Source organism: Acromyrmex echinatior, chromosome 8 (genome assembly GCF_024713525.1).
Source record: "Acromyrmex echinatior isolate Ae372 chromosome 8, ASM2471352v2, whole genome shotgun sequence".
NCBI classification, from domain to species: domain Eukaryota; kingdom Metazoa; phylum Arthropoda; class Insecta; order Hymenoptera; family Formicidae; genus Acromyrmex; species Acromyrmex echinatior.
The window spans coordinates 8079151-8106169 of NC_141859.1; the positions used below are offsets into that span (position 1 = coordinate 8079151).

Here is a 27019-nt window from a genome sequence, read left to right on the forward strand (position 1 = left end):
ATATCTTCTTTAAATAATACCCTTTTTGTGAATCTACTGAACTATCTTTGATTACAAAGGCTATTTGTGAAATGTGAAGCTGTATCATTGTACACACAGTTTTGCAGAACGCAAATGATGTAAGTGATCGGTATAAAAAATAATTGCTCTTTAGACAGGTAGCCATGGCGGTTTTTTATTTTTCATATTGATTGATTCAAGTAACGCTATAATATTTCTAAAATGTTCGATTTATGTTTCCAATATTCCACATATTCTTGAATAATAGAAGAATGTTCATAGAATATTTAAATGATAATGAAATGTTCAGAATATTACGTGAATATTTCTTATATATATCGTTTATTATCATTAATATAATTTTTATCAAATCATCTACCTTATTCTCCCATTTAACGATAACATATTCATAATAAAAGCAATACGTAGAAAAGCTTCATTTGATAAGTATAGGTATACAGGCAAGAGAGAAACGGCCTTGGCTGTCCAAGAAGATATTCAAACAAGCCCAAACTACAGAACGAGCCAATTAATAATGGTGCCAACATTGTCTGTAGCATCTTCCGGAACAGTCGGCTAATAATTTGAATCAATTCTTGTCACACAAACGTGTTTAATATTCTTCATAAGAATTTCAAAACTAGTTTGTTTCTACAGATCCTATAGGAACCTTGTGAGAATTATGATGTAAGATACGTACGTATATTAGAGGATGAAGAACATATCAACAAGTATTGAGCGACGGAATAAAACATATATTCAAATAATCTAGATTGGATTACTTTATTCTCGTAGAATTTTTATTCATATGTATGTATATTATTACAAGAGATAAACAAATATAAATGTAACTATCTTTGCAATATTATGTCTTTATTCTAGGTGTTCAAAGATACATAATAGCATGATGGAAGAAGACAAGGTGTAACAATTTGAAGGATGGGTAGTAATCAATTTGTTGAACTAAAAGAATATTAGCATTTGATTGGCTAGCATATGAATGACTAGCATTTTATTGACTGGTCATGAGTAAAAAGAATATATACAATGCGCATTATGCGCACTATTACACATTGTTTCCTTTCATCATGCATAATAGATGCTTTTTATTTACGACACTTTTGAACAACACGTATTGACGAGAATTCCCTGATTTTAAGAATTATATAAAAGAAGTAAACAGGATTCTTAAAGACAAATAAATAATGATGATATTCTTGATTGACATGGCAATATAATGTAGAAAATTAATTACTTTTGATTCAATAAACCTAGTGAAATCTTGAAAAATAGTCGAAGTTAAAAGCAGATATGAGAACATATAAAATGTTTTAAAACTTAGTTTTTGCGTTATGGTTTTAAAATTAAAAGTACACATGACATTTTATGATTTGTTTTATTTTATAAATTTCAAAAATGTAAAACATTTACAATAAACATGAAAAAAGGGAAAATCTTCCTTTAAATATCCTGAAATCGTGTATAAAAAACTTTTTTATAATATTGAACAATATTCCATTTTTTACATAAAATAAAACTTTTGTATAAAAATGTTCCATACTTTGTTGATATTACCATTACCTCAAAGTAATAAGTTTATATCAAATATTGTTTGGATAATTACTCTATGTGCCTGCTTAAACAATGTGCTATTCTTTAAAACACATTGCTCCATTGGGCACAAATTACAATTAGAAAAAAAGTGTCATAATAATAATAATTTTACGTATTATGTTTTATCGTGTAATATATATTATAAAACGTATGTATAATTTATAAAAAATAATTTATCTTATTTCTTAATTGATATTACATAAACATTTAAAAAACGTATTGTACAATATATTTTATATATATATATATATATATATATATATATACACACACACACTACTGCTTAAAAGTTTGAAGTACTTTTAAATTTTGAAAAAAAAGTTAAATCAATTTTATTTATTGTCAATGTAAGTTTTTTATCGTTTCAATTATAAATTTTATGTACATTCAAGAATAAAAATTAATATTTTTAATAAAATAATTACGTCATAAGAGTATCCAGATCACGCGAGTGATTAAACACATATCGCACGGATATCTATATCATTCGGATGCCTATTTCATATAAGTACCGGTACATTAGCATTCGTATCGATGGTTGATATATCAAATTTTATAATTTAACCTAATCAAAATATTCTCTAATAAAAATATTCAAAAATTAATTAAGATTTATAAATCTCATTTAGAAACAATTTAGTTGCATTTGGTGTTTGGACATATTTCATTTTATCTTTATTATTATAGCAGAAAAAAGCAGCTTACATCCAAACGCAGTCTTATTAGAACAGTTCTATCTTATCTACATACTTATTTCTATTTGATTTATATTGATAATTTACATAATTTATTTTATTTACATCCCTACTTCTATTTGACTTATATCTATACCATCCAAAATGTCTTCACACTCATCTTTTAAATCTTCTGCTCTTTGCAATATTAAAAGCTGTAATTTACCATAAGTAAAAAGAATGTAAAAATAGATATTTTTATATAGATTATATGACTTACTTTTGCAGCAGCTATAATTTGCGTGACTATTTTATTACTTAAATATGGAATGTTTTTCTTTATTTCCTTAGGATCGGCTTTCGCTATAGATTGTAAAGTTTTATAACCGGCTTTGTACAATTGACGAGCTCTACCCTATAATAAAGAATGATAAAATAGGTGGGTGGGTGTGTGTGTGTGTGTGTGTACGCACACACACACACACACATATAAAATTTGATCTTTAAATATTTGAATGTAATATACTAATAATTAGCTTACTATTTTAACTGATGGAAGTTCCATCAATTTTTCTAGTTCTAATGGACAACAATAAGATAGCTTTTTACTGAATGTACTTAACATTTCAGTAAATGCCCAAAACTCAGGTAATTCCTATAATATAAAATATTGATACATTTTTTAAGATTAATATATTTTAAATTTTTCTATTATATTATATTCTCATATTATTAAACTAATAACTCATTCATTTACCTGACAAAATCTGACTACAGAAGATGCGAACATTGAAACCGCGTTTAAAAGACTTTGTATAATACCTCTATTAACTTGATATTTCTCAGCAACAGAATAAACTGTATGATGATTCCATAATTCATGTACTATTAATGTCACATAAAATCTGTGAGCTACTCTCTTCTCGATAAACTATATAAAATTAAATTTTCTTTTCTAAATAAAATAGTGTGTTTAAGTATAATTTCATTTATCTGATAATAAACTGACCTTAGGTATTATACCATCACGTATTTTATTGGCCGCAGCTTCTGTTATTCCAAGAAGTCTAGCAACTTGCATTTGACTTTCAGTTAATTCCATTATCTTGAACAATATAAAATATTTATGATAATACTTACAATATTGATATATAAAAACACAGATAATATTACCACATCATAGTAAATACTGCCGATGGGAGTGATTTGAGATATACTATCATAAGGTGTGACAAGATACAGAAGATGTAGATTATCAATTAATATTAAATGCTTCTGAGCTGTTTTTAAATCCTCATACAATGTATACGCAGTTTTTAAATCAATCGGTCCTGCAACGAATCTTTATAAAGTATATTATGAAGTACATGTTTGAATATATCAGAAATAAATAAAACTTGTTACCTTTCAATGCAGCTTGTCCCAAATCACAAAGCTGAAATTCAGTTTCACTTGTAAACGTGACTGTTTTTACTCCCTTTTTAACTGACAAATTCTTCTTACATGTTGATGCTTGAGATGGAATGACAATAGTTACGTTAGGATTACCAGTATTACTATCTTTGCTCTTTACTTTTATTATACTACATTTTAATAATGCTGTTATTGTTTCATCTGTTATTGTCTTTAGGTTAACGCCTATTCTATTTTGTTGAATACTGAGTAATGTTGCAGTTGTTAATTTATGCAATTCAGATCTAGTTGACGCTATGTTTAATTGTATTGCACTTAGAATTAGATTGTTCAATCCGTTGTTGTTTTCTATGTATAAACTGCTCAGTGAGTCGTCCATTTGAGAAATCAAGAGATCTTTTACCTGTAATGTAAGTTATGTTTTAGCTTTTAAAATAATTAATTATACTTTAGTTCTAGTCTATTTTACAAATTCTTACTTTATTGATCTCGAACTTTTTACAGATAAGTATACTTTCTCCTAAAACTCCCATACCAGCGCGACCTGCTCGACCAATCATTTGTTTGTATCTACTTAAATTTAAAAACTGATTACCAACATAAGGACTACGTAGTATTACCTAATAAAAGACAATATTATTAACAACTGTAATAATATTAGCCATACATTATTATTATATTAATGATTTAATTACCCTTCTTGCTGGCAAATTGACACCAGCCGCCAAAGTTGACGTGCAACATATTACACATAGAGTACTTTCTCTAAAGGCATCCTCTATTAAGCGCCGTTCTTCAGACGTAAGACCAGAATGATGGTAGGCAATGCCAAGTTTGATAGTTTTTTGCAAAATGGGGCATAATCCTTCTTCAGTCTTAAGCGCGTTTAACAAGGTCATCTTTTCGTTTACTTTGTAATTATATAAATCCCTAAAATAATAAAATTTGGATATAATACGCTATATTTTCTAACTTGTAAGATGATGTCAAAGGAGTAAAGTACATCGTAATAATGTAACGTAATAATGTAATCCTTAACGTCAATAAGATACAAAAATGTCACCTTGCTACTTAAGTCAATACAACTTATAAGAAAAATTTAAAATAAATATGATAAAGTCTTACTTAGATAAAATTTTGGCTAATAATAAAGCCAGATTCTCACAGTTTTTACGACTTGAACAGAATATAAGGCAGGAATCATTTGGCACTACTTCCATTATCAAACCTCCAATTCTATCTGGATCCAGTATTGCTACATCATCTGAGTACTTGATATAATAAAATTATATTATTTGACATTATCTTTTATACAAAGATCTTGTAAAGTAAAACTTGATTATATCACCTTGTAATCATTGGTGCTCATATCTACCAATAATTCTTCATTATTCAAATTAACTACCCACATATCATTTTCACATTTTACATATTCTGTTATTTTAACTGGTCGAAAGTTTTGAGAGTATGTATCTGCGTTAAGAAATTGCGCAATTTCTTTTAAATTACCTATCGTCGCGCTCATCCCAATTAAGCGTATTATATCTATAAAAAATAGATATTTCATTAAAAAACGAGAAATTTTTAAAAAGTATTTGTATTTCCTAGGATTCAATTGTGTATCACATTTAATGAAAATAACAACAAAGAGAGCAAATTCATTAAAGATCAATGGAAATATAAATCTTCTAATAAATTTATTTTTGTAATTTTCGACTAAGTAAAAATTAAATATCTGTAATTACCACTGAAGAACATTACTTTGGTGAGAAGCCCTTCTAACGTGGCTCCTCTTCCTCCAGATTCTCCAAGCAGATGTAATTCGTCAACAACTATAATACCAATCTAAAATTTTTTGTCTGCATTACAACAATACAACCTATATAATATGTAATTGCAATAATTAGTTATTAATATTTCAGCTTACTTCAGTTAAGCGTTTCGTTTCTATTAAACTATTTATAAGTCCTAATGCTTTCTCTATGGTACATATGTAAAGACTGTTTTTCCTTCGCCGTTTAATTGGTGGATAACGTCCTTTTGTACTAGCATATTCTTCGATTAAAAAACCTAATTTTAATGCTAATATAGCCATTGATTGAACCTGCATGTATAAATTTATGAACTCAATTAATACACTAGATATCACACAATCATTTTTTCTAATATAACAATTTCAAAGTTGCATGCCTTTTCCTGTACCAAGGCCACATATGGAAGTATAAAAATGGCATTTTTTTTGTTACATATAATCTCCCTGAACATTAATATCTCTGCAACCAAAGTTTTGCCGCCACTTGTTGGCAAAGCATAAATTAAATTCTTCTTGGTTTTAATAGCTAATTTTAAGCATTCGTCTTGCCATTCTGTATAAAACAATTAACATTAAAAATCATTCTTATTTCTTATAAATTCGACTTATATATTATTGTAAACTTACGATATAATTCACAAATTCCCTTGACTTCTTGTATCAATTTCTTCACAATATCTGGTAAACCATAAAATGAAGAACAATTTGTAGAATTTGTTTCATTTTTTGCTTCTTTTAATACATCATTAGAAAAACGTAGTTTTTTTTTTAAGATTTTACATTCTTTTAAGGGTCTAGATTTAGTTTTTAAAATTGGTGAATTGTCTTTATCATCCTTTTTAAAATCATTATCTTCCAAAGTATCATCACCAAAGTTTGTGATATGCAAATACGATGCATCTATTAATTTATCTTTATGTAACACATTTTTATGCAATTGGTCTGCTTTCTCTACATTTTGATCTACATTGTCTAAGTCAGACCTTGTATCCTCTTTGTAAAATGTATCAAATATATCATAATTGCTTATGTTATTGCAATTCTCTGAATTAATTTCTTCCTCATTCTGTGAATCAAATTGAGCAAATATTTGATTCATTAAGGTTTTGTCTTGCCATTCATTCGCGTTTGGAGACACACTGAATGATATTTTGCAGCTAGCTGTTGCAATGCTTTGCAGTGATTCTTTGGAAACTTGTGCTGTCTCATCATGCTCTTGGAAAGGCTGGCAAGTATCTACTGAAACGTATAATCCATTGTCAGGTTCTATGTTACATAATAACGTATTATCTAGCAGTAACAGGGACTCAACGGCACACGGCGACTTAGACCTTCCATTGTTATTTAATGATATTTGGTTTTCTTTACCATCATTCGATGCTTCCATTTAACAAGTCAATTCTGAAAGGGTAAATTTTCTTATTTATATATTCATAGTATCTTATTCCATTAATTGAAATGCTAAATAATTAATTTTATAACTTACAGTACAATATCAAGCAGCAACTCCAAAAAATAAACCTTCTGATCAAACAACTGTCACGCGGTTCAAAAATCGTAATATCGATCACTCGACTCTCGTAATGATGTCCATACTCCGGTCTCCGTAGTGTGCATTCAAAACCATAACCTGTTGCAATCTCTCGCGACTTCGCGTAATTTATACGCACGTCTTGTAATTTCAAAAGCCGGAAAGTCGGTTTCTTGCGGTACGCGTCCCGTTTACAGAACAAAATGCCGAAGAAGAAAACCGGGCAGAGGAAGAAGGCGGAGAAGCAAAAACTCCGACAGAAGGAGATCAGAGCTGCCAAGGAGCAGATTGATCTGGCCAAATTTCCTTGCAACTCCGTAATGGTGAGTATTTCTTGATTGTAATTGTTATTTATAGTTAAATATTACAATTGTACTTAAAGTGAAATTAGAAAGTTAATTAAGTATATGCTTGAAATTGAGCGAAAGTGAAAATGAAAGTTACAATCTAGTACAAGGGTGTGTTCACAAATTCAAGGTATTATCATTTTATTCTCTTTTGTTCACCAAGGCTACATTCCAAAATGTTCTCTCCAAGGAAAAATTTTATTTGAAAAATATATAATACAAATAACGCATATGCTAGAGATCTGTTTTTTGTTCTTGTACTAGATTGTTCACTAGAACTCTCTTTCTCGTTTTTGTCAAATATCATACATGTACCTATCTCATTTTAAGCTCCGAAAGTGTATACTTTAACCATAGTAAACAAACTTTATATTGTATCAAATAAAATTTTCCTCAGAGAGGACATTTTGAAGTATATAGTCCAAATGTTAAACAAGGATAAAATAATACTGGGTATACGTGAGTGAAGTTTCTGTATGCAGTTTAGTAATAAAAAACAAACCTTAAAATAATCTATTTCATGATTCTAATATTATTTTATCTCATAGGAATGCGACAAGTGCAATAAGAAGCAAAAGAGTCGTGCCTTCTGTTATTTCTGTCAGAGTCTACAACGATTGCCCATATGCGCGCACTGTGGCAAGATTAAATGCATGCTGAAGACAGGAGACTGCGTGGTGCGTCATCCTGGGATCTTCACTACAGGATTAGGAATGGTGGCAAGTAAATCTATTACATTATAGAGCTGCCTTTTTAAATATTTATTGGAATATGCTATCTCTCACAAATGAAATGTTTTAGGGAGCCATATGCGATCACTGCGAAGCTTGGGTATGTCACGGAAGACGTTGTCTCACTAGTCACGCTTGTATCTGTCCACTGATGGACGCCATTTGCCAGGAATGCGAGAGAGGCGTTTGGGATCATGGAGGAAGAATATTCAAGTGTTCATTCTGTGATTGTTTTTTATGTGAGGATGATCAATTTGAGCATCAAGCATCGTGCCAAGTATTGGAAGCAGAAAATTTTAAATGTAATAGGCGATATACATAAGGGATATTATATTTTTATTTAATTTCCAATTGTATTTTAACGTGAATTAAAATTTCCAGGCCAATCATGTAATCGTTTGGGACAATACTCTTGTCTTAGATGTAAGACATGCTATTGTGAAGATCACGTTCGTAGAAAAGGCTTTAAATATGAAAAAAATAAACCTATCCCTTGTCCAAAGTGTAGCTACGAAACATCACAGACTAAGGATCTAAGCATGTCTAGTAAGCATTTTCGTGTATTATTTTTATAAAATTTATTGTAAAATTTGTTATATTGAATTTATTTGATTTATTCGAATTCCTTTTATAGCGAGAAATCACAAATTTGGTAGACAAAACCAAGGTGGTCCATCTGAATCTGATGATGAAAACGGATATAATTATGGTAAACCAAGATTCTTCTGTTTTTAATGAAAATTTATGTTCATTTCTGTCAATTAACTTTGACTTTACTTTTTATTCTTTTCTAGTTTTAGATATTAGAGAAAGATAAAGAGTAATTCAAATTGAGATTAAAGTTAATTTGCATTGATAGAAATGAGCATTCAAAATCCTAAAAAAATTAAGAATATATTTGTATTCATTTTTTTATATCTTTGAGAAAAGATTTTCTTTGTTCAGCAGGAAATCAGGAGTCTTGTTATGGAACTGTTAGTTATTCCAATGACAATGAAGATGATGATGATGACTATGATGATGATGATGATGATGAAGACGAAGATGATGATGAAGATGATATAGAAGACGATGATGATGAATCCACAAGTACGGACGAAGAAAAGAAAAATACCACAATGCAAGAAACTTCAGAGAATAGTAAAAATAAAGCTTAGCATTTATTTACAGTGTAAAATAGTAATATAATTGAAAATGAAATATCAATTATCAAGTTAAATCACGCACAAATATGCGAAAAGAAGTATGAGAATTCAAGAAGAAGGACAATTTCAATATTTTGTAAAATATAAATTGATTTCCAATTCCTAAGTATACATACATTTAATATGCACAATATTTAAATTTGATAATCCATTTTAAACAAATATAGATAATAACAAACGAATTGAGAGCAAATATAATGTTGAATATAATAAAGAAATGATCGTGAAGAAATAAACGTTGTTTATTGTACATGAATTTTATGCAATTTAAATAATAGTCTTACAAAATCATATTATACAATCGTAACACATATACATTTAAATATGCGTTATACACGTAATGTTGTGTATTCAGGCGGGAATGCAAAAGTATGAGAACCAAGAGCATTAACACTAGGTAACAATCCAGCGTTTGGAATAATGTTCCAGGACAGTGTTAACGTTACATTCTTATTTCCCCTGTAAAAATGAAAAGCAAAAAACGTATTTGCTGTATACCTAAGATTAACAAAAATTGCAGAAAAGCTTTGCTGCCACAATAATCAACTCTACCTGAGACCTTTGCCATCATCCCAAAAGTAATACTTTGTATTCATATTTTTGAAATCTAGAACAGCATTATCTCCACGAAGAACTATTTTATCCCATAATACTACCTGTAAACATATATAAATTATTATTTAAAAACTGATCTTAAGAAAAAAAGGAGAATACATATTGTAAATTAATAAACTTGATAAAGACATACCTGATTAAATTCATTATTTTCTGTCTGATATTCTGCTGTGAGATATAAGAATAATTGTTTAACATTCCAATTAAACAATGGAGTAAGATGTAAAAGTTTTGTAAGGTAAATATAATTTAAAATATATGAATTAAAAAAAAACAATTAGAAAGGCCAATGAAAGTCGAACATGATTCTTAGTGTGTAAAATACGCTATTATACAGAACAAAATAAGTTATTTTCACTCATGATACTTTGACCTTTTTTTAAAAAGTTATAGTGTATTTGATTTACTAACTTGATCTGACTCCAATCAAGGTCTATTCTTTTTAGCTGCGTTTCTTGCACATTTTAACTCTTCTTTTACAGCTAAACAAAAGACCATTGACTCGGGTCAGTAAATCGAATATACTATTAGAAATCTAGATGAGGTATAAGTAATATTTATCAATGCTGAACTATTTTTATAAATTACATAAGATGATTAGATATAATTTTTAGATTGGATTCGTATAAATAAAATAATTAATAACAGACACTTATACAATACTATGTGTGAAAAGGATATCAGTTTGTAAATCAAAAGTCAAGTAACCCAGGTCGTTCTTTTCTCTCGATGCACTGTAATCTGGTACATTCTTTCTGCAAGATAAAGTGAATTTACTACAGCAATTGCAAATATGGAAAATTATGTAACATTTTTGTTAATGCATTAATCTTTAATATATTAGTTTCTCAATATTTGTATATTTAAAATAATGTAGAAAAATTTATTTTCTTGCACAGTATGATTCACAAATACAATATGGATCCTTTTAACAGAAACATAAGTGTAATTTAATTGAAATGAAAACTGTGTAATATAAATTGTATGAAACATCATATTTATATATTCACATTTGATACTTACACGACAACTTTAACCGTATTTAACGTAGCGTTCGCTCTGTAATCAATAAAAACTGTTGAGAGAAAACAGCAAAATGTGAGACAGGCCGAAACGCTTAACGTATATGCCAAGATAGCATTTCCTCGTGTTAGGAACGTGTGCATTATTATGCCGTCAATAATCGTCAATAATTATGGCGTTCCTATTAAATTAAAGCAACTCAATCAATACAGCTGTAGATCAACGAATTTCTAACTAACGCGCATTGTTTCCTCGATCGGAACTTTCAACGTCACCAGTTCACTGTTCAACGTGCACGATCACCGGTTTACGTTCGTAAATGGATCCATACGTCGTATGCCAAGTGGTGTGCTCGTGTTTGCGAGGGAGAATTAAAAGGTACACTGACGGCAGGTTAAAATAATTTTTTCTCGATGAATTTGGGAACGCACTAAATTGGTTAAAAAAAGTGCAATGACCGTTCGTGAATCCCTGCGCGATGAGCCGGCTGATTAGTGACTTTCGAAATCTCAATTTTCTATGTGGCACGTTGGCGGCCCTGACAGTGAGCAGACTGAAGTAGGTCGTATATCGTGGATGTAGCAGAGCGAGGGAGGGTTGGCGCGGCCCGGTTATTTGGACACGTTTATGGTTATCAAATTTGACAATAAACATCGGACAGTCCTGTATGACTCGGAGTTAACGATACGTCAGCATGGGTGAGTCAACAACGAGCGATTTCTTGCTCTATGCCATGCATTTATTCCTTAAAAAAAAAGGGATTGAATATCGCACGCTACTCCGATTATCGAGGTGATTTTCCTTACGGTTTCTTACGCGAGATTCTGACGATATCTTTTTACAGGTGGGTTGCTCAGCTACTTTCGTAACCTGCTCGGTAGCCGCGAGATGCGGATCTTGATCCTAGGCCTGGACGGCGCCGGCAAAACCACGATTTTGTACAGGTTTGCATTGACAGTTCTCGTTATCTCAATGACTAGCTGTCATTTGTGTTTACACAGTGCATCTACTACTAACTTTTTTGAAGTTTTTTTTTTATATTTTGAACCTTTTTATCTTATGTGCCTTGAAGTTCTTACATCTTCGACATTTTAAACATAATTTATTTTCTATTTGCTGTATAATTACATACATTAATATTATGAATATCATAAATAATATATATAATTTATATTTTATAATTCTATATGATATAAATATATCAAACGTATTAATTCTACAATGACGAGAAAGAAAAAATATATATATCTATATATATATATTTATTCATATAAAATTTCGACTATGAAATTGTTATAAGCAAAGTTCTTTAATTGATTATTTATTAGGTTACAGGTCGGCGAAGTGGTAACTACAATACCAACCATAGGGTTCAATGTAGAACAAGTTACTTACAAAAATTTAAAGTTTCAAGTCTGGGATCTCGGTGGTCAAACGAGTATACGGTATGTCAAGCTTGTATACATGTGAAAGTTGATTTAAAAATTTATAGAACTATTTTTTTATCTTAAATTTCAATAACTCATATGCATCAGTGCCATCCAAGATTTATAATATTATATATCGACTTGATGTATGTTAGCCTTTATGGCTAGTGTGTCTTCTTTTTTCAATTTCCATTAAAGAAAAGAAAGCAAGGTACATGCATGAATATCGATACACGTTAAGTTAATACCTTGAATTACAAATCTTAGCAAATGTCATTGTAGTTCATAAAATATATTTTATAAATAAATATATTTATACTTTTAGACCATACTGGAGGTGTTACTATTCCAATACAGATGCGATAATTTATGTGGTAGATTCGGCAGACAGAGATAGAATAGGCATATCAAAGGATGAATTAATTCTCATGTTACAAGTAATACTTACTGTTACTTTTTGAACTAGTAATTATGTATAGTACTTTTTAATTAAATAAAAAATCTTTATTTTTTTCTATTATTTTACATTAATATTAATGATTGTTTTTTAAAAAAAAGTAATTTAGAATGTATTTTGTATTTTAACAGGAAGAAGAGTTACAAGGCGCGATCTTGGTGGTACTGGCGAATAAACAGGATATGGCGGGATGCCTTAGTGTCGCGGAGGTCCATCAAGCGCTCGGATTGGACGCTCTTAAAAACAGAACCTTCCAAATATTTAAAACTTCCGCGACGAAAGGCGAAGGGCTTGACCAAGCCATGGACTGGTTGTCGAATGCGCTACAGAGTAGAAAATGATCAATATTACGTCACAGTTATTTATATTTGAGCCTTACAAGGGGATTAGTCACACGACTGTCGCTCTAAATGTGTCGTCAGGTTGTGATCACCGGACACATGATGTTTTGTTTATTTATTGTAATTATTGTATTTTAAATATTTCCTTTACAATTTACAGAGCAAGAATATTTGAGGAATCGCAGTACTTTTTCATAACGGCTGAAATATATAACAATAAAGGGATCATTTTATCTTTCTATATTTAAGATAATAAACTTAGAGAATTCTTTCAACTTAGAATCTTTTGCACTAATAAATATCTTGTATTATTATTACGCTATTGCTACGCGTAACGTTTATTAAACAATTTGGTCAAAACAACTCGCTATTCATTTAATATTCGCGATAATTGAATTTGATATGGAATTATAAATTGTTTGTAATGGGAATACAAGTATATTGCTATCAAATATACAACTTGATCACTAAACAAGAATAAATTTTCGAAAAAAGTTCAAACTCATAAAACAAGAATACTCCAAAACATTTAAATCGTACCTATGCATAATATACCATTGTCTTCATTGTATCTTAAATTATTATGTAAAATATTTTTTTTCAATACGAGTAAAACAAATGAAACTCAACAACAAGTGGATAGGATAGTGCAACATTATACTAGCATTTATAAAAATTGTTATACAATATAAATGAAATAAAATGAATTCTGTGCCGCGAAAGAATCGTGTTAATGTTAGGAATGATTTTAAGTACATAGAAGTTTCATCTTAAGTAAAATTTTAGTTTAACTGATGTGAGATAATTTTTATATTCATATTGAGATCATTTTTACCGATTAGCAGCAATTAAAATCAAATAATAGGTTTGATAATTGGTTGATAATTTTTAATATATGTTTTCCAATATGTATTTATATTTCCTGAGCAACTGATTAAATTTTAATAATTTATAAGAAATACATAAATATTTCGTAATAGTTCAAATAAATATTCAAATTAAATTCATTATATATAAATAATGGTAATTTCCATTTTAGTAGATAATAGCTTTTATAAAATGAACCTACCTATATGATGTGCGATTTTTATTACCATTCCAATGCGCCAAACCTTTTAATTCGTTTGATTTTCGCATCCATGTCTAATCGAGATTTCACCCTCATGTAAAATATTGGACAATCACGGCTGAAAATATATTTGAAAATAATTATTTTGGAATGTTATTCATATTTACTTTTCTACGTAAATATTAACTCAGTTAATATATATAAGAACATATCTTTATTTGGAAAGAGTATTCTATATTAATTAATACAACTAACTTAGAGCATATAACTTCTTGATGGAGACTTCCTTGACATCTTTGGCATTCCGCCCACAATCTGGAAAATTTTTCTTCCAATTTGTGCTGAGCCTGCAACTCATTATGAAACAGTTCAGCCTCTTGAGATTCGCAATGCTTGCATACTGCCTTGTCTTCTCTGTCAGGTGGTAAAACAGCTTTACAGCCTAAACATGTCTCTTTTTTACGTGTGAAAGCCGCGAGAGCTCCAACTTGTGAGGTAGCGATGCATCTCGTACGCGTATGATCTCCTTTCAGGAGAAGCGACTCAGCCTTGTCGCCGAGGATAGGTTCAAAGATACGTACAAGAGGTTTCGCCAATTGATTTTCCAGATAATAGTTTGTATCTATCGGGATACTATTCTGCAGTGCATACACGGGATCTTCCGCTTTTTGGTATGCCGGCGTGCCTTTAGCTGCGCTTATGAACACGTACGCCACTCGGTCACCAAGTTTCGGTGCATTTCCAGCGTCTCGTTTCTTCATCTTTGTCGCCAGTTCAACATGCGCTTGCTTGGCCGCATAATCTGTCTTTGTCAATTCCTTCGTGATAACTAATTGAGATAGATCGATACGATTACACAAAAGATCACTAATAACTTGTTTAGCATAATCTACAGCAGCATGTGGATTCCTGTGTATATATAATATATTATTTGTTACTTATCTATATAATATAAATATGACTTAGATAAAAAAAGTGAAGAAAAAAATAATGTACCTTTCGATGAGCAATATTTGCAAACAAGTATTCATCATATTCGCTACCAATGGACAATTATCTCTGCGCACCGTTTCGAGACCTTTACAATCCATTTTGTCATATTTATCGGGTTTCGTAAAATACAGACCAGCATAACGTTTTTTATTGATCAAGAGATACGGAAAATACACTTTCTCAAACTCTAGCTTTATAGGCTTAATGAATTTAGATGTCACGTAATCGGCCGCTTCTTTACCGAGTTTCATTGCATCTTCTATATCTTTCACGCCAAACTTAACCATCACGGAATCAGTGTCACCATATATGACCATCGCATCGTTTTTGTATCCATTTTCTATTCGAAAGTGATCCTCCACTTCTTGCTTTGTTTGCTCTATCATAGTACGTCCATAAGCTGTAACACTCTGCAATTTATTATATTACATTTATTATGAATATTTTGTATTTTTTATGATATATTTTGGAATGCTCTTTTCATTCAATATATTTTGAGAATATCAAGAACTTACAGCAGATATTTCCAAGCATGGTAATTTTCCCATCTGCGCACCTGTGAAGCCATATACGGAATTCGCCGATACTTTCAAGGCGTATTGTCTGCCATCGAGTACTTTTTGCTTCAAAGGATCCGTTTCTTGTTTTAACTCTGTTTTTGCTTTTTTTCTAGCTACCAATAGATTCTCCAAAATCTCAGGAAGGATTCCTTTCCTTACACTATTCTTGATGAATAATGATTTACTAGGAGTTGTGGTAATCTGGTCCTCCTGAATATTGAGTTCCTTCTTTTTAGCAATAGTTAATAATGTCGTGTAACATAAGTTGTGTGCCATAATAATGCTAGGATATAAGGAACTGAAATCTAAGGTAGCTATTGGATCATTGTAGTAGCCACGCTTAGGTTCAATGACAGTCGCTCCTTCGAATTGTTCGTCGGTACCATGGCCTTGATGTACTGGCATCAAATAATCTTTTTCCCTAGTCTGATGTTAATAGATATACTTAATTGCCAATATCAAATAATTATTTCTTTCTGTAATTATGAAAATTTATTACCTTACGTAAAAGTTGAGAGACAACTTTGATTTGTTGCCCGCGAGTCAATAAGCTAGAAATGGACACTCCTGTTACTCTTGCCATTTCCATATAGATAATAATACACATTAATTTGTCTAATAATCTAAGTGGTAAGTATGCATCCTTCAAACAGTATACAGCAAGACGTCGACGTGTCTGTGCATTTCCGTTTTGTAATCCTGTAATATCCTTATGCTGGACATCTTCTTTTTGTTCTTGAAGAAAATGGTATGATACCGCATTTAAAGTATAAGACCTCAGTTTATAATCTCGAACCAATACCTGAAAAGTACATATTTGTATATTTTTATTAAAACTGTGATATATATATATATACATACATATATATATATATATATATATATATATATATATGTATAAAGAACTGTGTTTACACATTACATAAATTTTCTTACTAGCAATAAATCGAATGGAACTCTTCCTTCAAAATTAATCGATTTGTTTTCACGACGACCCAGCTGTTTGCTTTGCAATACATGATCTTTGATTACAGACTTTATATTTTTTATTCGTCCGAGAAAGTTGAAGTTTTTAACATTAAGATGTTGCGCACGATTAATTAAGTATGGAAAGTCAAAATTATTTATGTTATACCCTGTGAAAATGTCAGGATCTAATTGTCGCATAAAATCAGCCCATTTCTTGCAAAATAAAATAATATCGTTAATATAGATAATTGATATCACATATTGGATACTTTCCCTACGATTTAATTAACTTACTTCTAACATTAAACTTTCTTTTTCAAAGCTCAGAACTTGGCAACCGACGATAGGCGCGCAAGTATCAAGAGTGAAAATATTTCTTAAAAATGGTTCAGATTCGCCTTGTCTTATGACCATGTTAGCAATTTGTATCACAGGATCATGTTTTGCTTCCGGGAAGATACCTGCAGAAAGGATTTATAATTAAATTTATGTATAATAAAAAGCATCTGAGTTAAAGGAGAAAGAGCAATGACAATAATTACCTTCGCGTCCAGCGCATTCAATATCAAAACTAAGAATTCTGAATGGAGCTATTTTTGACCATTCCCCTTCCGGTGCATGAGCTACAAAAGCATCCCATGCAACATCCACTTCTAACTGACATCGTGTAATTAATTCCAACATGTGTCCATACTGGCCACGTAATTTCCAGCTTCCTGGTGGTAATTCAATCCAAGAACAGCCAACTACTGACGTATCAACCATGAACCTTGCATTTAAATGATCAAATATAAAAAAATAAATGTTGTAATTTTGATGAAAATGTAACATATATAAATAATAATACATAATGTTATATGTCTACACTACCTGATATCAAAATCGATGTTACTTTCAAACGCTCTATAGTGATAATTGAATGCAGTATACACTGTGTCTTGTTCTAATAATCTTTTACAAGGTGCTATCAATTTTGGGACTGCCACTGTAATTTTCAAAAATGGCAACTTATCGTTTCCTCCATATCCATACATCGATTGTTTATAGACTAACTCGACTGCTAGAATGGCATCTTGTATGTTATCTGGATTTGATTTCATATCCTTCTTTACAGCTTGATTAAGAGCCTCCTATATTCAAGAAATTCTGGTGTTAATTACTTCTTAAATCAACACAAGTTTTTTGTTAAAATAAATGTACTTTGAATGGCTTGCAGTGATCGTTTGTAAAATTTGATGGTGCTGATACAAACAAATATGGACAAAAACCATGGACATGGCAACAGACAGAATTTCCTTGTTCCGTAACACCAAACATTCTCATTATTGGTACAGGTCCTACTTTACTACCTGGCATTCCAGGAAGAGGTTTACCTATATACAATAAATTTTACAATACTAATATATTTTTAATTGATGAACTTCTGCTTCATATATATATATATATATATATATATATATATATATACATATATACACATACACACACCTACACACACACTTAACAATACATTGGACGAATTCAAGTCGGACAAAGCTATCAGCCTGCTCACCAAGGGATTGAATGTAATTGCTTGGATCTAAGTAACAACTAATTATATTTATTTGACAAGCAGGCTAGCCGCTTTGTCAACTTGAACGCATCCATTACCTATATAATGATCAATTTCAATTTGTTGAAATGACAGTGTATCAACTTTTGGATTCAAAGACGGTGGAGGAGCTCTGCTCCATTTTGCAGATGTATTTTCTTGTTCAGGTCCCTATAATAGAATTATTAGTGAATAATATAAATCTGTATACATATTATCACGTATAACATAAAAGATATAAATTGTATACATTTATTTAAATAGAAAATTAATTAACAGAAATACTAATAGATTTAGACATACTTCTCCAATTAATAGTGTCTCGTCTAAAAAATCTTCATCTGCAAGATCCATAGTGGCCAGTTCTGTCTCAAATGAACTAGGCTTCTCTTCATCTTCATCTCTGTTTGACAAGATTAATATACAAATTTTTAAATTTATTGTTTCACATAAGAAAAATATGATACTGTAGATATTTAATATTATGTAATTTTTCAAATCGTAGTAGTTAAATACAAATCAATATCAGTCGACAAAATTTTAAAAACATAATAATAAATATTTGTTTATTGTATACAGAGAGAAAAATACATTTCATAAATAATAACTAAATTTTAGATTTAGATAAATAGATATAAAGCAAGCATATTTATTCAATTTAATGATTAAAAAAGTATTAATGAATGTAATAGTATTGTGATGAATTGTTAATAGCTGAAAATACAATGTGGACAGAAACATAGAGGTTAACAAGCATTAGATTTATTAGCGAGATAAATAATTACCTAAATTTGGGCTTCTTCGCTGCCGAAGGTGCTGAAAACGGTTTTCGATTTACTTTACTCATGTCTTTTATTGTGACATGTAAAACTTAATGTGAAAACACAAAATACAAGAAGCCGAACTCCTCAATCATACGAAGAAAGGCGGGAACGGTTTTGTGGCATAATTTGATTATATATCTGCAACTGTTACACTTTAAAGTACATGAAAATATATGGAAAAGAGTATCATCAGAGATAAACCTGATAGACGACATGACAGCCCAAAATCTGTATCTACAAAATGCTGCGCACTACTGCCTCTGAAGAAATGGATGTTAACTACACAACAATATGTTCTATCTCAGGTTTCTCTCTGTCGATATAATCTCGTTAAGTTCATTTTCCAATACTGCATATATTATATAAAAAACCTACTATCGTTTTTATTTCATGCACAAGTAAGCATAATGATTCTTATCATAATATATTTAATATTTAACAATAAAATAAAATTCAGTGGAGTAGTGCTGTATCAATGTTTTGACCTAAAATTTCATTATAGAACTTTAAGTAGTAAGTACGTCTATACTCGCGCTTCCGAGAATGACTGAAATTTTTTGCGTGCAGAGTTTATATATCATATTCGGAAGCTAACGTGAACCAATAAGCATCCGCAGCGAGGCATCGCGCTTATTGGCTGGCATGCGAGTGGTGGGGTTCGCCCATTTGACGCTCATATAAATACCGCGAAATTCTCAGTCTTACGCTTTTGCGACTCGAGCAGGGGACGGGAGTACGTCCTGTCATTTAACGTTGAAAAAGTTCGCACCCTGTCTTCGAATCGAGTGTGACTTTCTCCATATTCTAATCTCTGTTGAAGATAAAACGACGTTGGAAAAGTTCGCAGCCCTGTCTCCGAATCGATTGTGACTTTTTCTCCATATTCTAATCTTTGTTGATTATAAAACAACGGAATCTCTTGGAACATAAAACGATGAGAAACAACACGAAGGATCTTTCATCGTTGGATTTCTTTATTAAGGTAATCAATAATTAATTTTGCTTTTACTTCTCATAACAATGTAAATATCGCGTGTTGATTCTAGTATATATAGTACTAGCATACTGATTATTCGGTCAAAAGTATATTTCTCGCATATTCATTCGATAGAAAATCAAGATGCGCGATGTCCTGTCGTGTCGTGTCGTGTCGCGTCGCGAGTCACTTTTTACGCGTGAAGTTAACCGCACATGAAAAACGACGCCGCTCCCCCACTTCGACGCATTCACATTTTATTCGCGAAATGCGGCGGAGCGACATGGCGGAACGGACTGGCTCTCAGACAAGTGGAAACGCACGATCAAATATGGTAATTAAAACCTATATAATACCTAAATGTATAACTTGAATGTATATTTTTGTACACGATATTTAACTACCGACTATAGATTCAGTAATCGCATATTAATAATCCGTTCGAACGCGTATTTCGCAAAACTTGTTCGCCGAAAGTATATCACTTGAATAATTGACGATGAGATTTTTGAATATCAATCTGCAATATACGAAAATAATAATCATAAAAGATAAGAATATATTATAATATGATTGTTATTTCCGTATTTCGAACATCAGATCTTGAAATACGGAAAATTCATGAATGCAACGCCAAGAGTGAGAAGTGCACTACGCCGCGTTCGCGTCGATTTTGATACGCGAAGTTAACCGCGCAAAAACGAAGTTGCTGGTCATCCTAATTACAACTACGATCCATTTACACATCTCGATCTGTAAATGAAGCGCAAATATAATGAAGAGACAAGATTGGCATCGATCAAATGATAATTAAACCTTATATTAAACCTACATTTGTCGTTTATTATAACACTTAATGTTCGTATAATTACAGATTGAATATTCGCTTATAAGTTATAAGAGAAAGATGCGCACAACATTGCCACCGCCATCGCTCTTGGCGTGTGAAATTGATCACGCGAGAGACGAAATCATTTCGACACAATAATTGTATTTATGTTTTATTTGCAGAATGCGGCGAATACGAGATGGTCGGTTTCAAATGAGTGGCGACGCGACTTATTTAATTGGTAAGCAAAATTAATTTTATATCGATAATTTGTTCGAGCACGTATAACAATACTCGTGCAGTCGAATAGCGTTTCGTCTTTGATGCGTGAAGTCACTGTCCAGAAATTTTTTGCTATTTTAGATGCATTCCAAATTTTATTTTAAAAATATCGCGAGTATCAAACATGATAATTTTCTGCGTTCTTATTTTTTTGTTTTCGCAACATGAATTATGTATCATGCATAATTAATATCAATACGAATAAAATATGACATGGTCGCATAATATTTAGGGTGCATTTCGCTTTCACGCTCATACGCTGTAAGCATCAGTTCATTCTTGTTGCTTATTAAACAGAACAAATGATGCTTACAAGTATTGTATAAGTACAAAACAGCGCATCTTTAGTAATTATTTGCAACTGCACTTAATTTTAACAAACGATTTGTTTCAATAGGTACTGTCTACATGTCATAAAGTAAACAAGAAAAGAGAAAGAGAAGAGAGACGAGAAGCAGGCTTGATAATTCTGTGAAAAGGAGGAGGAAGAAGAAAAGGAGGAAGCTTAGGAAAAGCAATGGAGCAATTTTGCGGTAAGCAAACTTATTGCTTACTTGCATAAAAAATTAGTCACTTCTTTCATTAGATTGTTTTATATTGATGATTAAAAATAATAATTGAAGAAAAAGAATTAATCTAAAATATTATGGAAATTTATTCTCATCAAAACAATTTTGAGCAAAAGTAATTATTTTTTAACAGATATATAGTTGAAAAATTCAATATGTATAAAAATTATTTTTTGAATTATTAATTATTTTGAATGTTATTTTAATTTGAATCTTGTTGGTATGTTACAGAACTATGTAGCCACGTAGCTGATAACTCTACTGCTACGCATTAGTCGGTGAGTGATAAAGATTTTATCAGGTAACAAATCTGTGAAAAATAAAGATTTTATCAGGTAACAAATCTGTGAAAAATGTAGCTCTATTATTATATTAGAAATAAATATAATGCTTTATAAATCCGTTATTTTAAAATGGATTAACTATAAACAATTATAACACATATTTAATCTTGGATTTGTCTATCTATCTAATCTTATTTGTCAGCTTGTTAACTTGGTCAGCGTCTTGATGTGCTATTGTGCTTGAGACTATTATGTTTATACCCAGAAAAAAATGTTTCATATATAATTATATTAAATTATATAAAAAATTAATATATTTTATATATACAATTATATATAATATCATATATAGTTATACATAATTATATAAATATAATACAATTTGTATAATTATATAAAAATGTCTATATATATATATAAAACATTTTTTTCCCGGGTATTCACACAAGTATACACATAAAAAGAAAATGAAATAGAATTTCAATAATGAGTTAGTGTTATAAATATAATAAAATCAAAATAAGAAAGAGAGAACAAGAATTAATTTTATTGAATTATGTAATTCACACATATTAGAAATGATTAAATTTTTTAATTCAAAAGAATATCCAATAAAAATTCCTTTCTTTTTGGCAATATAAATAAAAAAAAAAATATTATGCATAAAGCTGTATTTTAATAAAAATAAGTTTGATAAATATAAAAAAATTATTGAAATAATTGATTTTCAAATTAAAATTGATGAAATTAATAATGAAGTAAAAAAAAAATTTTCGTATAAACAAAATATTATGAATTTTAAAATATAAAGATTTCCACAGATTTCTTTTTAAAAAAATTATAGTATAGGATATTCATATACAATATATATGACAAAAATAAAGAATTATATTTTGATATAGCAAAACCTATAATTAAACAAGTTACGCATTTATTTTCCTTAATCTTATTCCCAAGATTTCATCTTATTTCCAAGATTAAATATGTTATAAATTGGTGCAAAAAAATATGTACATTTTTAAAAATATCTTTTGAATGCATATAAATAAAAAAATTGCCTTTTACAAGAAAAGTACAATAATATTATACAACGACTGACTAATCTTATTTTACATATGTACATATATATATATACATATATACACACACATATATATATATATATATATATATAAACATATAAAATGCAATACATATAATTATAAATAATTAATTCTTGAACACACACAGTATCATTTTTAACATAATAGTTTGTAACTTATTCATTTGATTGATTGATAAAATAAATTTACAAGTAAAGCAAAATAACTGACATAAAATCCCATAAATTACGTCGCGGAATACAAGAACTTTTCAAATTATATAATATTAATGTTTCCATTAAAATTTGTCTATAAAAAAGACACTCATATAATATATATTACAACTAGATATAAGTGATATAATAATAATATAAATGCAACTGATAAGGAGCTTATGAGTCACAACGCAGGATTTTTTCGCGCAATAGTTATATTTAAATGTACATATATAAACAATAAATTATAGACGTTTCGGCCGAAACTGAGCCACTTACAATATGTTAAAACGATAAGAAAACAAGTGTATAACTTAAAATAATAATGGAGTGTCAATATGATGAAACTATTATTAGCGCGATAAGTACAAAGATTTCTACAGATTTATCTTAAAACAAATAGAATTATCTAGATGATACTATAAATACAGTCATAATGTACTGGGATGTCTATGATGATTCAATTTTCTTGCAATTTTCATTCCTTTTTCATTGTATCTTCGAAATCATTTCTATTTCATGTAAACATTGTGTAAACAAGAGTCTCAGACATAATTTAAGATTATTGTAAAATTAATATAAAGCACTAAATTATGAATTACACAGTAAAGCAATTTTTTAAATAAAACAATAATCGTGTTGGAAATAATGATTACTTCATAATTATATCGAGTTTAAACACATTTTTCAAAAAATTAGATAATTTAGACAGAAACTTAGTTTAACAATAAGTTTACCGTGGACAAAGAACGATGTCGTGGTAATACAGACAGATTTTTTTTATATAAATGTAAATAACTATTACACTATTATGTTAAATATTATAGAAAAATTATAGAAATACTTTGATTGCAAAGTCACAACAGCGTTTGCATATAGCGTGATGAAGATGAAAATATAAAAAAATAGTTAGGTAATATTAAAAATTTATTAAATTTATTACATTTAGTTTAAAATTAATATATTTTAATGTCACATTTAATATGCATTCTAAATGAAATTGAAAAACGATAATACAAATTAATCCAAATTAAATATAAAAATTACAAAAAGCAATTCTAATACATACATCGTAAAACGCTAATCCACGTAATTTTTCAAGAATTATTCTCTTCTCTTTTCCCGTCACGTTCCTTTATTTATCTCATTTCTCTAGTAGCTCCTCCGTCTCGGCTCTCTCAATATCTTATTCCTTTTGTAAATTTTCATTAATTTTTCGTGTATTATTTAACATTTCTGTTACAGCTTCCTCATGGCACGTGCAATAAACGGTGCGTTTCTTCGGAAACATTTACAGGTTTTACTCGAATTTTGTATAAATTCGAGATACGGTCCGGGTAGTAAGATCATTGCAATACGTGCTCAATTCTCGTCACGTTTACCGGTCCGTCGAGCTTGTCTCGTACGACTAGCGTCTAACAAGCCGATAAGCCGAATTAACCACAATTAATGCACGAGGGATGTGAGCAATACCGCCCCAGAAAGTGGGTTGCCTCACGTCGCGTCTATCAGCCAAGCGTTTGTACACTTGTTGTGACACAGACTACTGTGGATCGCAAAGTATTATGGTTATGAAGGCCTCGTCGACGTTAGACGCGCGTTAAACGTGACACGAGAAGCCAGCCGTATTCGCAATGATCTCACTGTCGGTCCCGTATCCACCGCGTCGTTCGTAGTAAATTACCTCTTCGCGCAATTCGCACTGTCTCTTGCATGTACCATGAAGAAGCTACAGCTGAGATACGAAGTGATTTCCGAGACGTTAAAGAGGTTTTTTGAGAAAAGAAATCAAGATACGCGGAACGAGAAACGTACTACATTAACGAAATTAGAGAGGAAAGTTGCAATAGAGAAATCAAAGCACATTATTGACGATTTGTAGAATAGGGGGAAAAATGACATGGAAGTAAATATTTAATACTAATGAGCAAGCATTTTTAACATTTTCCAAGAACTCTTCTTAATTTCACCTTTGAACGTTATGTTTATAGTTTCCCTCCTATAGCATTTCCTTCGTTTCAATTATTTTAATTTGTTTCTTTTCAATAATTCTTTATAATTTTTCTGTTGCAGCTTCTTTTCAGTACGTGCAAGGGACATTGCGTTTTTTCAGGGATTCTTTTCGGGTTTAAATCGAAATTTGCTTACATACGAGGTACGGTCCGATATGTGAGATCGTTGCAATACGTGTTCAATTCTCGTCACGTTTATCGGTCCGTCGAGCTTGTCTCGTACGACTAGCGTCTAACAAGCCGATAAGCCGAATTAACCATAATTAATGCACGAGGGATGTGGGCAATACCGCCCCAGAAAGTGGGTTGCCTCACGTCGCGTCTATCAGCCAAGCGTTTGTACACTTGTTGTGACACAGACTACTGTGGATCGCAAAGTATTATGGTTATGAAGGCCTCGTCGACGTTAGACGCGCGTTAAACGTGACACGAGAAGCCAGCCGTATTCGCAATGATCTCACTGTCGGTCCCGTATCCACCGCGTCGTTCGTAGTAAATTACCTCTTCGCGCAATTCGCACTGTCTCTTGCATGTACCATGAAGAAGCTACAGCCGAGATACAAAGTGATTTCCGAGACGTTAAAGAGGTTTTTTGAGAAAAGAAATCAAGATACGCGGAACGAGAAACGTACTACATTAACGAAATTAGAGAGGAAAGTTGCAATAGAGAAATCAAAGCACATTATTGACGATTTGTAGAATAGGGGGGAAAATGACATGGAAGTAAATATTTAATACTAATGAGCAAGCATTTTTAACATTTTCCAAGAACTCTTCTTAATTTCTCCTTTGAACGTTATGTTTATAGTTTCCCTCCTATAGCATTTCCTTCGTTTCAATTATTTTAATTTGTTTCTTTTCAATAATTCTTTATAATTTTTCTGTTGCAGCTTCTTTTCAGTACGTGCAAGGGACATTGCGTTTTTTCAGGGATTCTTTTCGGGTTTAAATCGAAATTTGCTTACATACGAGGTACGGTCCGATATGTGAGATCGTTGCAATACGTGTTCAATTCTCGTCACGTTTATCGGTCCGTCGAGCTTGTCTCGTACGACTAGCGTCTAACAAGCCGATAAGCCGAATTAACCATAATTAATGCACGAGGGATGTGGGCAATACCGCCCCAGAAAGTGGGTTGCCTCACGTCGCGTCTATCAGCCAAGCGTTTGTACACTTGTTGTGACACAGACTACTGTGGATCGCAAAGTATTATGGTTATGAAGGCCTCGTCGACGTTAGACGCGCGTTAAACGTGACACGAGAAGCCAACCGTATTCGCAATGATCTCATTGTCGGTCCTGCATCCGCCGCGTCGATCGTAGCACATCGTCAGTAACTTTGCGTGTCGGGCAATTGGCATTGTTGTTTGCACTTTTCATGAAGGATTTGCAACATCAATATATAGTGATTCGCAAGACTTTATTATAATATTTCGCGAGAATTTAATATTGGGTCATCTAAAAAGTATCCGCGGTTTTTTGTTACTAGATTGTGTTGGTGGTCAACATATCTAGTGACAAAAAACCGTGGATACTTTTTAGATGACCCAATATAATATTTTGTTTTATGTGAA

General features: G+C 30.9%; 5 protein-coding genes across 9 annotated transcripts; 2 read left to right on the forward strand and 3 right to left on the reverse strand.

Annotated features, from left to right (window-relative positions):
* Positions 1 to 1382: 1382 nt before the first annotated feature.
* Positions 1383 to 6901, reverse strand: mus301 (mutagen-sensitive 301). The gene is made up of 15 exons (XM_011050861.2): positions 6142 to 6901; positions 5892 to 6067; positions 5629 to 5805; positions 5447 to 5546; positions 5050 to 5246; positions 4827 to 4972; positions 4397 to 4631; positions 4181 to 4321; positions 3693 to 4104; positions 3462 to 3619; positions 3298 to 3393; positions 3046 to 3219; positions 2830 to 2943; positions 2569 to 2703; positions 1383 to 2503 (listed from the first exon to the last, which is right to left on the reverse strand). Exons 1-15 carry the CDS (start codon positions 6899 to 6901, stop codon positions 2411 to 2413), a joined length of 3114 nt encoding a protein of 1037 aa, XP_011049163.1. The 3' UTR covers positions 1383 to 2410.
* A 242-nt stretch (positions 6902 to 7143) lies between these two features.
* Noa36 (zinc finger protein 330 homolog Noa36) lies at positions 7144 to 9564 on the forward strand. 3 transcript variants are annotated; one of them, XM_087409045.1, is made up of 6 exons: positions 7144 to 7368; positions 7941 to 8115; positions 8198 to 8425; positions 8505 to 8669; positions 8758 to 8832; positions 9054 to 9564. In XM_087409045.1, the coding sequence occupies exons 1-6, from the start codon at positions 7249 to 7251 to the stop codon at positions 9278 to 9280; spliced, it is 990 nt and encodes a 329-aa protein (XP_087265171.1). In that variant the 5' UTR covers positions 7144 to 7248; the 3' UTR covers positions 9281 to 9564. The 3 variants fall into 3 exon arrangements, with proteins under 3 accessions (XP_087265171.1, XP_087265172.1, XP_087265173.1); XM_087409046.1 differs by having other exon boundaries at positions 9069 to 9564; XM_087409047.1 differs by having other exon boundaries at positions 9072 to 9564.
* Positions 9553 to 11380, reverse strand: Spase22-23 (Signal peptidase complex subunit Spase22-23). Of its 2 annotated transcripts, XM_087409053.1 has the most exons (6): positions 11242 to 11380; positions 10967 to 11147; positions 10623 to 10698; positions 10077 to 10163; positions 9881 to 9984; positions 9553 to 9787 (listed from the first exon to the last, which is right to left on the reverse strand). In XM_087409053.1, the coding sequence occupies exons 2-6, from the start codon at positions 11107 to 11109 to the stop codon at positions 9658 to 9660; spliced, it is 540 nt and encodes a 179-aa protein (XP_087265179.1). In that variant the 5' UTR covers positions 11110 to 11147; positions 11242 to 11380; the 3' UTR covers positions 9553 to 9657. The 2 variants fall into 2 exon arrangements, with proteins under 2 accessions (XP_087265179.1, XP_087265178.1); XM_087409052.1 differs by having other exon boundaries at positions 10967 to 11372.
* A 139-nt stretch (positions 11381 to 11519) lies between these two features.
* On the forward strand, positions 11520 to 13916 carry Arl1 (ADP ribosylation factor-like 1). Its single transcript, XM_011050858.2, has 5 exons — positions 11520 to 11664; positions 11811 to 11910; positions 12295 to 12411; positions 12719 to 12830; positions 12982 to 13916. Exons 1-5 carry the CDS (start codon positions 11661 to 11663, stop codon positions 13189 to 13191), a joined length of 543 nt encoding a protein of 180 aa, XP_011049160.1. The 5' UTR covers positions 11520 to 11660; the 3' UTR covers positions 13192 to 13916.
* On the reverse strand, positions 12876 to 19588 carry PolD1 (DNA polymerase delta 1, catalytic subunit). Of its 2 annotated transcripts, XM_011050859.2 has the most exons (15): positions 19573 to 19588; positions 19159 to 19335; positions 18677 to 18776; positions 18433 to 18544; positions 17983 to 18155; positions 17653 to 17912; positions 17325 to 17551; positions 17077 to 17243; positions 16750 to 16995; positions 16313 to 16615; positions 15769 to 16239; positions 15257 to 15663; positions 14516 to 15169; positions 14261 to 14378; positions 12876 to 13173 (listed from the first exon to the last, which is right to left on the reverse strand). In XM_011050859.2, exons 2-14 carry the CDS (start codon positions 19218 to 19220, stop codon positions 14282 to 14284), a joined length of 3279 nt encoding a protein of 1092 aa, XP_011049161.1. In that variant the 5' UTR covers positions 19221 to 19335; positions 19573 to 19588; the 3' UTR covers positions 12876 to 13173; positions 14261 to 14281. The 2 variants fall into 2 exon arrangements, with proteins under 2 accessions (XP_011049161.1, XP_011049162.1); XM_011050860.2 differs by lacking the exons at positions 17983 to 18155; positions 18677 to 18776; positions 19159 to 19335; positions 19573 to 19588.
* Between the last annotated feature and the right edge of the window lie 7431 nt (positions 19589 to 27019).

Coding starts and splice junctions, on each gene's coding strand:
- mus301 (XM_011050861.2), bottom strand. CDS start 6,901: ATGGAAGCATCGAATGATGGTAAAGAAAACCAAATATCATTAAATAAC. Junction 6,068..6,141: donor GGGAATTTGTGAATTATATC/GTAAGTTTACAA, acceptor TGTTTTATACAG/AATGGCAAGACGAATGCTTA. Junction 3,220..3,297: donor GTGATGGTATAATACCTAAG/GTCAGTTTATTA, acceptor AATTTTATATAG/TTTATCGAGAAGAGAGTAGC.
- Noa36 (XM_087409045.1), top strand. CDS start 7,249: ATGCCGAAGAAGAAAACCGGGCAGAGGAAGAAGGCGGAGAAGCAAAAA. Junction 8,426..8,504: donor GGAAGCAGAAAATTTTAAAT/GTAATAGGCGAT, acceptor TAAAATTTCCAG/GCCAATCATGTAATCGTTTG. Junction 8,833..9,053: donor TGAAAACGGATATAATTATG/GTAAACCAAGAT, acceptor CTTTGAGAAAAG/ATTTTCTTTGTTCAGCAGGA.
- Spase22-23 (XM_087409053.1), bottom strand. CDS start 11,109: ATGCACACGTTCCTAACACGAGGAAATGCTATCTTGGCATATACGTTA. Junction 10,164..10,622: donor CTTTTGATTTACAAACTGAT/ATCCTTTTCACA, acceptor AAACTTTTACAT/CTTACTCCATTGTTTAATTG. Junction 9,985..10,076: donor AAAATAATGAATTTAATCAG/GTATGTCTTTAT, acceptor ATATGTTTACAG/GTAGTATTATGGGATAAAAT.
- Arl1 (XM_011050858.2), top strand. Junction 12,412..12,718: donor GGTGGTCAAACGAGTATACG/GTATGTCAAGCT, acceptor TTATACTTTTAG/ACCATACTGGAGGTGTTACT. Junction 12,831..12,981: donor AATTAATTCTCATGTTACAA/GTAATACTTACT, acceptor GTATTTTAACAG/GAAGAAGAGTTACAAGGCGC.
- PolD1 (XM_011050859.2), bottom strand. CDS start 19,220: ATGAGTAAAGTAAATCGAAAACCGTTTTCAGCACCTTCGGCAGCGAAG. Junction 17,552..17,652: donor AACATCGATTTTGATATCAG/GTAGTGTAGACA, acceptor TTTAAATGCAAG/GTTCATGGTTGATACGTCAG. Junction 16,996..17,076: donor AAGAAAGTTTAATGTTAGAA/GTAAGTTAATTA, acceptor TTATTTTGCAAG/AAATGGGCTGATTTTATGCG.